At 46.2% G+C, this 14,479-nt stretch overlaps 1 protein-coding gene across 1 annotated transcript in view; it reads right to left on the reverse strand.

Moving 5' to 3' along the window:
• SIAH3 (siah E3 ubiquitin protein ligase family member 3) overlaps positions 1-14,024 on the reverse strand; it is a 69,254-nt gene extending 55,230 nt beyond the window's left edge. The window contains exon 1 of the mRNA XM_015121024.3: positions 13,796-14,024. Coding sequence (XP_014976510.2) covers positions 13,796-13,930 — 135 coding nt within the window. The 5' untranslated portion in view covers positions 13,931-14,024. The remainder of the gene's footprint in view (positions 1-13,795) is intronic.
• Between the last annotated feature and the right edge of the window lie 455 nt (positions 14,025-14,479).

A 14,479-nucleotide genomic window follows, 5' to 3' on the forward strand; every position in this document is an offset into this window, starting at 1 on the left:
TATGAAAGCACTACTGTGTGCCAGGCTCTGGTCTAGGTGCTTTTGCTTATATTTACCATATTAATTCTTCTTTAGCCTCACATTGTATGTATTATTATAGGTAAGGTAAACGAAGCTCAAGGTGATGAAGTAACTTGCCAAGGATCTCATAGATATGAATATTAGAACTAAATTTGAAGCCACATCCTAGTCCAAAGTCCGTGATGTTTCCCACACATTGATAAGTGTTTAAAATACCTCTGTGGACTTTTCTATTAAATTTCTGCCACCCACGATAAATGGGTTAAACTCATAAAATTAACCTGTTTGCATTCTCCATTTTATGTCTATTGTATTCACCACATCACCCCACATTTTGGTGTAAATTGCCTCAAACTTTTTCGAAAAGAGGCAGCCTGTAAATCAGTTCAATTGTAAAGACTCATCTTTGCACACCAAGGTCACCTTGGAGGGAGGTAAAGGGCAAGTGTCATCTTCTCATCTGACAGATTCAGTAGCCAAGGTTAAGCGACTTGCTCAAGACCACACAAGGAAGCAAGCCAGAACTGCAAATGAAAGCTTAGCCTCTTGATTCTGAGTAAACCGCCTTGGCCAAGTCTTTTCAAGGAGTGGGTGGTAAGTGCCTGGGAGCTCGCCTCTCTGTTTCTAATTTGTCTCCGATTCTTGGAGAGCAGCGCGTTTCTGGCACTTGCTTCAGTAAGCACACTGAGAAGGGTCCAACTGGCATTTATTTAATTACCATAAACAGATGTAGCACTTTGGCTTCAATGAGGCAGCTTCTTGATGTGCTCATCAGCCCTCCTGCTTACAGGGAGGCTCGCACAGGGCACGGGGGTGGCAGAGAACAGTCAGGTTCCTGCAGTGCCAGCGCCTGCCCCAGTGCCCCCAGGCCACCACCCTGGGGGACACTGTGACAAGCAGACATCATGGAGGACAGGGAATTGTGACGATGGCACATGTCTGAGGCCTTTCCTCAGGTTTCCTTTTCATTCCTTCCATTCCAGTCTGTCCTGTGAGCCTTCTGCACCCCTCGGTGACTTTTCCCAGATATCAGTGCTGTTTAATGAGGTGGCTCTGAGACCTCCTTTGGTGATTTTCCCTCCTTGGCCCCTGCCTGAGTGTTTTCCTCCCGCTTTCTAGGGTCAGTGTGGACACAGTGCCTCCTTTCTCTGGCTTTTGACCTGGACACACGGCTTGGAGGCATCATCCCGCTTTCCTTCCAGACACCCACCTCTCACCCTGATGCCTCCTTCACTCGGTTCTTCTCACAGCAGTATTTGAAAAAGAAAATGTTGGAAGGGCATAAGGGGAAGCATTTACCAGAAACCAAGGTAGAAGCTGAGTTAAATTAGGTAGGAAATGGTCATTAAAATTTCGTTCCTCTTTGATTTTAGAAAAAAAAAAATTTAGTTATAGAGTGTGACTGCTAACGAGAAAGGAAATTTCAAAAGGCCTGTGGATCTCTTAGAGAACAGGTGTTACATGCTAAAAGCCACGTTCTCTTAAAGGCCATTTTTGCTTTGTATAAATAGACTTCTTTCTTTTTTTTTTTTTTTTTAGAGAAAAAGCAGCCTGTTTCATAGTATGTGGATGCTTAGAGAGCATTTGCATTTCCAATGTGGTCAACCAGCTTCCACTGTTAGATAATGACAAGACAATCATATGGCCCAGATTTGGAGATCAGTCCCAGTTTCAGACATTTTTGTCCACCTGTTACACCAGATAACTCATTTCTTAAAAAAACATGGTCATAGAGCACAAACTTCCTTTCCTACAGGATAATTTTGAATTGGGCATTTACATAAAGTTGTGGCAAAGATTTTCCAGAAATATTGTATACAAATCATAATTTTTAGGCTGGGTGCAGTGGCTCACGCCTGTAATCCCAGCACTTTGGGAGGCCAAAGCAGGGAGATCATGAGGTCAGGAGATCGAGACCATCCTGGCTAACATGGTGAAACTCCGTCTCTACTAAAAAAAAAAAAATTAGCCAGGCATGGTGGCACCCGCCTGTGATCCCAGCTACACGGGAGGCTGAGGCAGGAGAATCAGTTGAACCCGGGAGGTGGAGGTTGCAGTGAGCCGAGATTGCGCCACCGCACTCCAGTCTGGGCAGCAGAGCGAGACTCCATCTCAAAAAACAAACAAACAAACAAAAATCATAATTTTTACCAAGCCTGAATTTGGAGGGCTTAGCTCTTTGTAGAAGCTTCCAGACAACCAATTCTATGATCAGGAAGAGAGCTAGCTCAACATCAAGGTTAAAAGCAAGAGCTAGGCCGGGTGCTGTGGCCGACGCCTGTAATCCCAGCACTTTGGGAGGCCGAGGTGGGTGGATCCCCTGAGGTAAGGAGTTCAAGACCAGCCTTGCCAACATGGTGAAACCCCATCTCTGCCAAAAATACAAAAATTAGCCGGGAGTGATGGTGTGCACCTGTAATCCCAGCTACTCGGGAGGCTGAGGTGTGAGAATCACTTGAACCTAGGAGGCGGAGGTTGCAGTGAGTGGAGATCGCACCACTCCCCTCCAGCCTGGGTGGCGGAGGGAAACTCTGGCTCAAAAACAAACAAACAAACAAACAAACAAACAAAACCACGAGCTAAACTCTGCTGCTCATGGAATGGGTTCTGGGGAGGTTACTTCATCTCTCTGTGCCTCAGCTTCCTCATGTGTAAACTGGAAATAGACTAATGAATTATCCTGAGGATTTTTTAAAAGGCAATTCAGGTAAATCACTTAGTACAGTGCTTGGCACTTAGTAAGTGCTCAATAAATGTTAGGCAGTTAAAAAATATACACATAGTCTTAATTTGGGTTCCCCAAAAACAGAGCCCGAGATAAGAATTTGGATGCAGTGGTAAATTTGGGAGGTTATTCCAGCAAGCAGGAGGAAGGGAACAAGTGACTGCTGCAGGCCACAGGCACTCCATCCCACCAGGCAGCATAGAGAAGCACAGAGGATGCTACCAGGATGGCCCACCCAGAGCCGGAGCATCTCTGTGTGCGTTTATACACACAGAATGAATAAGACAGGGTCCCGGCTCAGCGTTTTAAAGTGAAATATACCCAATATTAATCCTAAGGCCAAGCAGGTCGGCTCAGTTGTTTGTCGTGAAAAGTAACTCTGAGGGATGACATATCAAGACATGCTTTAAAGCACAGAATTTTAATTTTTAAAAAAGGTTCTGCCACAAAGAGCTGGGTGACATTGAGTAAGCTTTTCAACCTTTTTCTGTTTTGATATTCTGTATAACGGAGAATGATAATAATATACTACTTCCCAGTGATGATTAAATGTAATAGCACTTAACATAGTTCCTCGATGTAGCATTTTGTGGTTATTATCATTATTGTTTTTATTGTGTGCGTAACTAATACAGTAGAAAACTATTGTCAGGGTTTCAGGATGTGTAGCCGCCTTGGCCTAGTATAAGTCATCATACATCCCTAAAGTACACAGCGGGAACCCAAAGTTCCAAGTGGCCACTTGCCCTGGACTCCCTGGCACATCTTGGCAGAGTCGTAGCAGTTAGATCCGAGGGGCCATGAAGTCTGGTTACGAAGCTGGCAGGTGGCAAGGCTTGCTGACTAGTCTCTTGTAAAATTTGTGTTGCTGATCTGCATTTGGTTTCATCTCTATGGGGCCTTCCTAATGCCACGCTAACCCTGCCCTCCCTCTCCAAGCATGGGCTGCAGTGGCCCATCTCTTCTGCAGAAGATCATGTCCTTTTCATCCTGGGGAGCCAGGGCCTACCGTTTCCTTTCTCAGGCTACGCTCTCCTTGCTGGAGTGCTGGTGCCACAGCTGAAAACAGCTCTGCAGTGTGCATTCCCCTTCTTATCATGGATTTATTCTTGATTAAAAATACATTAAAGGACCAAGAAATGATTACAAGATATAGCATCTTGCAAGTAAAACTGACATTTCCAGTTAGACCACAATTCTGAATTATCCACAAAGACCCGGTTCTTCTGGTAAAAACATGATGTTTGTTTCTGATCTGTTTTCTGATGGTGCCATAGTCAAGTTGAATATGTAGTCTTTGGGTCCGTCCTGCTGTTTGAAGGTCTGGGATGATGGCTGCAAGGGTTTGGTGACTTCACTTGGAGCCTCATCCCTGTCTCTCACTATATATTTGTGCCAGCACTAGAGACACGAGGAACATTTGCCTTTGTAATGCCCCGCTGTTGTCCAGCTGGTTTATACCTTGGCAAGGTCCTGAGAACAAGACCCCTCTGGGAAGAGGTCCAACACTGTCATGGGGACATATTACAGAGTCAATGTCCTTAACCAAAGTGCCATCCCCAGCTCTGTTGGAGCCTCATCCGTGGGAACCTGGGGCAAGTCACTTCATCCCCTTGAACCACATTTGTTAGACCGGGTCCTTGAACTAGAACATTATTCTGGCTCTCAGCTTAAACACTGTGCGCTTCAAAAGCATGGTCCTCAACAGGTATGTCATTTTACTGCTGTACCTTCCCCCTTCCCTCCAACATACAGTTGGAGTAAAAGTTTGGTCACCCAAACTTAGGCAAAGGAACTTGGGTCACATTTCGTGCACCAGGTAACATCTCTGCGGGACTCATCTACTAGTAATGATGATAACTACTGTTAATGGAGTAATTATAACATGCCAGGTGCTGTGCTGAACACTTTATGTAAATCGTATGTATATTTTTTGAGACAGTGTCTTGCACTGCTACCCAGGCTGGAGGGCAGTGGTGCAATCATGGCTCACCACAGCCTGGACCTCCTGGGCTCAAGCGATCATCCCACCTCAGTTCCTCCACGCTGAATAGCTGACACTACAGGTGTGGGCCGTCATGCTCTGCTAATATTTATATTTTTGGAGACATGAGGTCTCACTATGTTGCCCAGGCTGGTCTCAAACCCCTGGGCTTAAGAATCCTTCTGCTTCAGTCTCCCAAAGTGCTGGGATTATAGGCATGAACCACCGTGCCCGGACTGTACATCATATTATTTAATCTTTACAACAACAACCATTTTATAGGGGAGGACATGCAGACTCTGGGAGGCCAAAGATATTATCCAAGGAATGCAACATTGGATTCAAACCCAGATCTAACTCCAAAACTCATACTTTAGGTCCTCAGCTAAAACATTTCTCTTCTTTTCCAACACCACTTTCTCCACTTACCTCTTTCCTGAGGCTGGTTGGTTACAGACTGGGTGGGGAAGAAGGGTCTTGTTTATCTCTATTTGTTCTTCCACTGTGGTAGGGGCCAGTTTTCCCCACCCACTGGGCTTTGAATTCTGTGATCTTACACTTCTATTCAGAGACCACTCAGGGCCCACACAGGGGAGCATCTCAGAATTGCCATTATTTCTCTGTGTGTGTGTGTGTGTGTGTGTGTGTGTGTGTGTGTGTGTGTGTAGAAACTCAAGTTGGAGTGTAGGGAACTCAGGCCTAGGGCTTAGCTCATTAATGTTTAATTTTCTGATGACAGTGGGGTCTAGGAGTTCTGTCTTGCCCTTCCTTGATTCCAGAGGCTGCAGCCTGGACTGAGCATCATCCCCCTTGTCATCCATGCCCCGCTCAGAGGGAAGCTATGTCCTCAAGGTGCAGCGAACTGCAGGGCAGAGAGAAAATGTACAACCTCACAGGGACATGCAATTTCTGCCTCCATCTGTCTCTCTACCCTGCTGAATCTCAGAGTGGTGTCACTGAGCCTGCAGATATATACCCTTCAAATCAGACACCCCTCACAGAGCCACCTACCCACGTGCTTACTCGAGCTTCTGCTAATGAAAAGAAGGAATGCATAAGTCATGAGGGGCACGTTTTCAGGATGAGCAGAGAAGGGGATTTATCTGCATGGCTCCCGGCTCTGTGAATGACAGGCCCCAGTTCGTTCAGCTCCTGTCCCACTGCAGGCATGAGTGTCTTCCTGAGACCCAGCCTGTCTTCCAGGCTCAGAGCCCAACGGGGTTCCATGCTTTCTTTGAAGCTAAACATTAAGGACAAATCTGACTTTCACATGAGGCAAAAAATCGTTCTATTCACAATTCTCTTCAAGGCCAAAGATAACTCACAAAATACCAAGAAACAGCAAGCAGCAAAGTTTGCAGAGAGGAAGGGAAGGCGGAGAAAGACAGCCAGGTGGGGCGTGTAGGGAGTCAAAGCCAGCTTTGAGTAGCTGCTTTCATCATAATGACAATGCTAACAATTGGTGCCGGTCATAATCCCAAAAGATGCAATCACAAACATCATAATCCTGAAAGTTGAAATCCCCAAAGATCAAAATCCCTAAAGTCTAAAATCCTGAAAAATCTCATTCCCAAAAGATTAAAATCCCAAATGTTAAAATTCTGAAAGTCAAAATCTGGAGAAAGGATTCGTACATTTAGGTTGTGTGCAGGATAACTGCACCATGTTAGTTGTATTGTGTTAGGCAGAACTATTACCTTGTTATTGTCTTATGTGGAAATTAAGTATGATTTAAGGAGATGCTTACGGGTGCTAAGTTGTGGACTTGTGAACTAAATTTTAGGTGTCAAGTTGACTGAATTTAAAAATACCTAGAAATCTGGTAAAGCATTATGTTGGGTGTTTCTGTGAGGGTTAGGTTTCTGTGAGGGGAGGTTAGTGTGTGAGTATGAGTGGGTTATCTGGGGGAAGAGCTGCTCTCAGTGTTGGTGGGCACCATCTCATTGGCTGATGGCTGGGAGAAACAAATACAGAAAACAAATCGATCTCTCTCTGAGAGCCGGGACAGATTTTTCTTCTGCTGCCTTGGACATCAGAACCCCAAGCTCACCAGCCTTTGGACTCCAGGACTTACACCAGCAACCACATTTAAATGAGAGTTAACCATTGGCTTCCCTGGTTCTAAGGCCTTCGGACTTGGAGTGAGCCATGCTACCGGCATCCCAGGGTCTCCAGCGTGCAGATGGGCATGTCGTGGGACTACTAAGCAGTCATAATCGTGTGAGCCAATTTCCCTAATAAATCCCCTCTCATATATCCATATACACACTTATCTTATTGGTTCTAGCTCTCTGGAGAACCCTGACTAATACAGATTTGGTACTGGGGAAGCCGAATATCATTCATTCTTATACATTCCTTACAACACAATGGAAGAGATCTGTGAAATTGACCCCTCACAAAAATGCTGTGATTAGTTAAGTGTATGAAGCTATTTAATGGTGAAAGGTAAAAGTTTAAAAGCTAATTACATTGGTGCTATGATAGCAGAAAATCACTTAATTGCAATGGCCCAGCAATAACCAAACTTTCAAGTGGACAGCATACACTTGTACAATTTGTAGACCACAACCACTCTCCAAATACAAGTGTGGCGACTATTTTAAAGATTCTAGAAGAAGTGAAAATGGAGGTGAAAGACACAAAAAAAACTCCCCTGCCAAATTATTTAATCATGTACTACTTCTGCCCTTTCACACATAGTGCCAATATACTATGCTATGTATTTAATCTTCGTATTGTCTCCAATAATAGATGTATACATTGTGTAAAGACTTTTAGAGAGTTCTCTTTTGTTTTGTGGATTTTTTTTTTCCTGCAAATTTGACTCCAGGAAAGTGCATTATCACAATGTTGACCTTGTGTGTAGGCATTGTGCGTGTGTGTAAAAACGCTGAAACTTCCTCAGTGAATAAACAGCTGTCCTTTCTGTACATCTGCATTTGTGAAAGATACAATTTCTTGAGATCTCGGCGGTTTGGGTGACTGCACATGCAATGGTGACTCGCTGGTTTTTGAGCCATCCATCAAAAGATTTACGTTGTCCATCACAGTGTTTCAGATGGCCACAGTTACAAAGCTGGGTGCACACAATTACCAACCATAGTAATATGCATTTATACATTTCCCTCTTGATCTAGTTCTTTATGAATATAGTTTGTCTGTTTATAACTTATCCCCATGCTACAGTTGTTAGTATATCTGAGTGTTTATGCTTGCAAAAATATGTATGTTACTACTGCCTCTTTTATGGTGTTAAGTGGCCTATAAAACACTCTGTTGTATTTTGTATGTTTCTCTTAAAAATGTAAATAAAGGTCTTAAAATTTAAAGGATTTTTTTTCCATAGTTATATTTTTGGGACTTTCATCTTTCCCAATTTCAACATTCAGATTGTGTCTTTCAAAATTATGGCCCAAACTCATAGAAGGGGTGAGGGATTAAGGAAGGATGATGACTTAGAAGCTCTAACTCGTGAAGAAAATGTGGCTGTGGTAAAGGGGAGATGGGAAGGTGTGTGGTGCAGCCCAGGGTGTCATGCTGCTGGCCCTGGGAGGGGAGATAGCGTACAGGAAGGGGACTCTTGCAAGTTTTCGCTCTCACACCATGCACCTGGAGGAAGGGACTTTTAGCTTAGCATAATTTGAAGGCAACCTGGGGCAGTGTAGGAATATAGATCTGATGTTAGATGACCTAACTTCTTTTTTTTTTTTTTTTTTTTTTTGAGATGGAGTTTCGCTCTTGTTGCCCAGGCTGGAGTACAGTGGCACGATCTCGGCTCACCGCAACCTCCACCTCCCGGGTTCAAGTGATTCTCCTGCCTCAGCCTCCCAAGTAGCTGGGACTACAGGTGCCCGCCACTACGCCCAGTTAATTTTTGTATTTTTAGTAGAGACCGGGTTTTACCATGTTGGCCAGGTTGATCTCAAACTCCTGACCTAAGGTGATCCACCTGCCTCGGCCTCCCAAGTGCTGGGATTATCGCTGTGAGCCACCGCACCCGACCTAGAAGACTTAACTTCTAGTCTCAATTTTGTCAGTAAGGTCTCCATTCTTTGGGTTGATTCCTTCCACTGGACATTTCGTGTCTAACCAGGTCACTGTTTCCCTTTGGAGGAACAGAGCTAGTGGATGAAGATGACTTTGCTAAGGGTAAGATATCTCCACAGACAGTTAATTTTTTTTCTTGTTGTTAATTGCTAGGAAAATAATCCATCTTACCCCAGGGAAGCCATCCAAATGACTCAGACCTCTCTGTGGATTTCAAAGAAAGCTTTCAGTATCTATTTTCTAATTTTCCCAAACAGTCCCTGCAGGTTGAGGGATCACGGTGAAGAGAATTCCACCAAATTTGCTTCGAGGCTGCTGGATAAATGTAGTACAGAGGTAATCGGCTCACCTCATCACAGCCACCAGCTTCAGCCTCCCCTACAACTCAATCACTGGCACACGGCTAACCAAATTACTGCTCCGGGCTCTGGGCCTCCCCGTTATGTGACTCAGGAGCCTCATTTGCAATCACTATTAACCAGAAAAGCCGCACGACTGCTCTGAGCCCACAGAGTGGAGTGTCATACAATATTCACAGAAACCCATGGGCCGGAAGGGGCTGCAAAGCCTCTTCCGTTATTCCGGCTGCAAAGCCTTTAGAATAACGCTTGCACAGTGACCCCCACCAGCTTGGGGTCCCCTTCCTTACCCTTTCTCCAGCCCCTCTGGCAAAGTGACTCCAGGCTGGACAGAGAAAGAAGACTGTGAAATGCCCAGAGCTCTGGGAATGGGACCATCAGAGGTGACTGTGTGGAGAGGAACTGAGTAACCCACATAGCAGCTATTAAACAATCTCGTAGGAAGCCTTTAACTGCTTTAAAGTCGGTATTCATGCAGAACACTCCAAAGGCCACCTCTAAATCTCTAAAGACAATGCTCAGGTCTTTACCTCTCATTCAGCCGCCTGCTGTGCTGTGTGAAACAGAGTTAGCAAAGCCCGGTGCAGCACGGGATTTCCAAAGATTATCCCATAAATGGCAAAGGCGGGCACACATCTCACATCTCTCCTTTCCTGGTCCTGCCTCCTCCTCTTCCTTACAGCTCCCACCCTCCCCACTGCCACTCAATACACATTTATCCACACAGGTCGGTCTTAGAATGAAAGGCACGTGGATGCATCAACAAATGGTACTGAAGTGCCCTAGCTTTACATTTCATATCTGTCAGGCACTTAAAGCCACGATTGTCCCATATGCCCCTCCCATTCCATGTGTTCGTGTGTGTGTTTCTGTTGTAACCCAAGGTTAATGGGGTTGTCTGGGGTGGTGCAGGCACGGTGTGGAGGTATCAGAGAGGGCCTCATGGAACTTTGCCAGAAAGCATTTTGCTATTCTTCTTTCAGAAACTTGTTTATCAAAGGCTGTGGTTAAGAGGAGGAAGCCACTCAGCCAGCCTCAGCCTAGCTACTGCCTGCTTGGGAAGTGCTCATGACCGACGCCAGAAGGGCTCTGGCTAGCACTACAGAGCCTTCTCTGGAAAAACCTGGGCACAGGGACTGACCGATCCTCCCCTCAAAGGGCACCTCTGCAGATGGTGCAAAACAAGGCAGGGCCGCCCAGGGCAGGACACTGTAGAAGCAGCTAGTGCCAGTGGGAGTGGAGCCAGGAGAGAAAGGCTTTCTTCGTTTAGAAACAAGCAAAGGACAGGAGGGAGAGAGGAGTGCTGAATCAGGACCCGGAGCAGGCGTCCTCATGAGCGCCAGCCTGAAGCCTGCTCGCCACATTTCAATAACCACTGTGAATGAGGAAGCAGAGGGCAGCCGGCCAAGAGAGCTGGCTCCTTGACGGTCACTTTTCACAGGGTGGAAAGAAGTGTGGGCACCGTTTGGAACCCTAATCTGTGCAAGTGGTCCTCAGAGACAGAGACTGAGACTGAGGGAAAAGGTCTTGTTTGCACTCCACTGCCTGGCACTCACTGAAAGCTGAGGTCTCCTATGTTCAAGGCTGGCTACTCTAAATGTCCCTTTTAATTAGGGTGAGCTTCAGGGGTGTAATGGCTTTAACCAGAGGATCTGATGTCCCCGGGAAGGCTCTGCCTTCCATTTAGAAGGAAAGGCATCAGCTTGCTTGAAGGAATCCCAGGTTACTGAGTAATCACCATAATAAGATTGAGAATGAAGGTGACCTATGGAAGCATGGCAAATACACCATTTTCTTTGCTTTGTAAGTGAATTTTGATTATAACTCAGCACTTGCCTCAGGTTCTAAAATGCTGTTGGTTCGAATTCTCAGGAAAGCCCAGGAAAGGATAAAACACATAAATGCTTCCACAAAGAAAAATACAAGCTTCCCAGCCCTCTTTGTAGCTACACGCAACCCAGAAAATTGAAAGCAAGGTTGTAGTCTCTCTGTCCTTGGTCACCATTTCATGTACTGGCCTGTCATACAAAGTGTGGGGAAGCACGGCAGATCAATAGCTATTCTGGGTTAATATTGCCACAGAATTTTTTTTTTCCTCTAAAAAGACATTCCTCCTCATTACATAGATCACAGCTTATTACATCCAAGGCATATTTCGGTGGTCTGTTTATGGAAATTAGTGTTTAGAAAGAGATTTTTTTTGAGGTTACATGTGCTTTTTAATACAAGCAGTGGGGCAATGACGCTCCTATAGAGTTAGTCCTTTTAAAGCTCTGCAAATGACTATTAGCCCTTAGGTTTGAGAAGGGGGTACAACTTACCTGATGGGGGCCACCTGCACCCTCCAGGTCTCTCCCTACCTGGAGCCCTCTCCAAATCCTGTGTGCCGCATTCCACATCCTGGGGACATTAGCAGCACTCAACTTGCTTTATCTGGGGTGATGTTTCTCTGAGCAAAAGTCCGTAAGTGTTTTTTTATGGGAAATGAAAAGCCAGATAAGCGTGTAAGTGAAAAAGTGAGCCCTGGCCTCTCAAAGCATGTCATCCATTTTTATGTTACTGATTATATGATTTCTAAATTGCCTGAATGTGTTAAGCGACAACTTTTGAATTTGCTATTGGAACTCTACAAATTATATATACAATAACATACATTATTTTTAGGGGAGAGTTATGAAACACCTCTGATACCTCTCTTCAGTCTCAAAAGCTGAGGCGGAGAAAGGGCAGATGTTCATAAGCCCACTTAAAAGGTGAGGAAGGGAAGGCTCAAAGAGGTGCAGGAGGGGTTCAATTTCACACAGCTGGCCAGAGCTGACTCAAGGCCTCCAACCCTAACTCTGAACTCCTGGGTCAGGGCGGCAAGATGATTTGTCAATATCCAGGCAGACATCATTGAGAAATACACACAAGTGGTTTCCTCTGGCTCCACACAGAGACCTTAACACCTGGCTATTCTCCATCATCAGCTGCAGTCAATGAACCATATAAATTCAAACTTCAGAAATGCTAAAGTCTCATAAGCAATTTTTGAAGGTATTAAAATACAAAACAGAAGTAAACAAAATTTCTTGCCCCAGGGAACTAACTAATGCAAAGTGACAAAATAATGGAAGTTTGAATGCGGTCTCAAAAGTGGCCATAAAATGGAATTCAGAATTATGTTTTAATGTGTATGCTATCTACTTGCTTTGCCAAGGATGCTGGTGTGAATTCTTATTTATAAAACTAAATTATACAAGAAGAGAAATAGTGGAATGAGAGGAAACAGCTCGCAAGCAAGAGCAGGTGTGAACAGTTGCATGCGATGGTATTGGTCACAGCTGGGGTACCAGAGAGCGTCAGATCCTAGGTCAGGTGCACCATAGGGGTCCCAGGACAGTCCATCGCTCCTCCACCAGGACTGGCCTTGGCATGTAGCCCCAGCAGCTCCAGGCAGCTGTCTTTCCGCGGAACTTCTAGGAGTGGGGGTACCCATCAGCGCTGACCTGCGGCGCTCCAGCTGAGGATAGTCTGACCGTAGGAGTTTATAAAGTAATGGACAACAGGCAGTGCCCTTCCTCCCCAACAGCAGTGGTCAGAGGGACAGATCTATCCTCACAGAGACTGTCGGGCACGGGCGCTGCAGACATGGCCCCTCCCCCCGGCACTCAGTCCTGTCTGCCTTCCACAGGAGGACAGGAAAGGAACTTCCGACGAGTCCACCTTTTATGTTAGGAGAGAGGCAAGGTGCTGAGTTTCCCATCCGGGGAGTTCAGCTTCACCGTCTCCCCAGCCCCCACTCCGCTGAATTCCCCTCCTCCCTACCACTAGCCCGTGGCCCAGCGTTCCTTTCCCGGTCAGTCTTGGCTGTGATGTTTAGTGGCTCTGCCGGACCCCATATTTTGTCTGGTCTCTAAAAGGGCACTGACGTGAGGGTGCAAATGCAGAGGCCGCGGGGCAGCTAGGCAGCCACGAGGAACCCAGCACCCAGCTGCCTAGGGAGCTCCAGGCAGCCGCGGCAGCAGCTCGGAGCTGATTACATTATTACACAATCCAGGCAAATCCTGCTCCAGTACAAGGAGCGCATCTAACCAGCAGGAAGGAAATAAGCCAAAATCCTTCCGACACCACACACACACACACACGTCTGAGGACAAGTACAAACACTTTGCAGAAATAACCCTCCCCCAACCCCACCAACCTCCAGGTCCCTGTTTCAGGATTCCTCACCCCGCAGTAGCGTCTAAAATCCTCGTGTTTGACCACCTCTCCCAACACATGGGACAGAGAGCAATTTGGCTAACTTCAAATCCTGTCTCCCGAGCACTTGCCCACAAATATTAGGGGGAGCGATAGGGACGCCCCCCTGTTCCCGCCACCACCCTCACTTCTGCCCCCCACGCCACTCTCGGGTTGACAGCGTCGGGGAAAGACACCAGACCATCAATCCAATTTTTCCTGCCAGTTGGGGAAACAACACTCGGTCACTAACAGCACCCAGCCACCTAGAGAGCGAGAGTGAGCCGAGGCAAACACGCCGGCTTCCAGACACAGTCCCAGCCCCCGCGACCCGGTTTTGCAAAGGGCTGCACGCGCTCGCCGGAGGGTCGCTGCCGCCTCCGAGAAACGACTTGAACCTGAGCCCGGTGAAGATAAAATGACACAGAGACTCACCTTTAGGTTGTGAGTGGGGTTGACGACACAGACAAGTTGCCCGGCAGCGGAGAAAACCCGTTTAGCTTTGTAGTGCTGAAATCGGAGATGAATGAGATCTAATACAGCCCCAAAGCACTGGGTAAAGAAAAGCATCACAACTTTTGGGGGGTTGTTGGCCCGGGAAGGCAGCGGAGGAAGCTGTGAGTCCTTGGGCTCTGGAAGGAGCGCAGCCTCTGAGACACTCCGCGCCAGCCCGGCTTAGCGCGCCTTCATATTCATCATCAAAATAAGACGGTTAGAATCTTGCAGCAGTGAGGCGGCCAATCAAAAGGACAGAAATGTTATCCTTGAGGTGCAGAGACAGCCAATAACAAATGCCTTCCCTACCGAAACTCCCTGATGAATTGAGCCTGGCGGAGAATGTATTATTGAACATTACCATAGATCAGCACATTGCATTTATCTTGTGATTACAGCCAACCATACCTAATGCTGGGGAGATAGGCTGACAAAATTGATTGCTTAATGTGTCTCCATTTATTAATTGACTTAATTTAACATGAGAGCCTTTCTTAATGCCCTGGCAAGAACGTAAAGCGTTTAAGCCGCCAAATAGTACAACACCCCGCTCCAAAGTAGGCAGATGGATAACGCAGATCGTGGCTCGACTCACCAGAGCTGCTTGGGAGAAAATAAAATATT

The sequence above is a fragment of the Macaca mulatta genome, chromosome 17 (genome assembly GCF_049350105.2).
Source record: "Macaca mulatta isolate MMU2019108-1 chromosome 17, T2T-MMU8v2.0, whole genome shotgun sequence".
Taxonomy (NCBI): Eukaryota; Metazoa; Chordata; class Mammalia; order Primates; family Cercopithecidae; genus Macaca; species Macaca mulatta.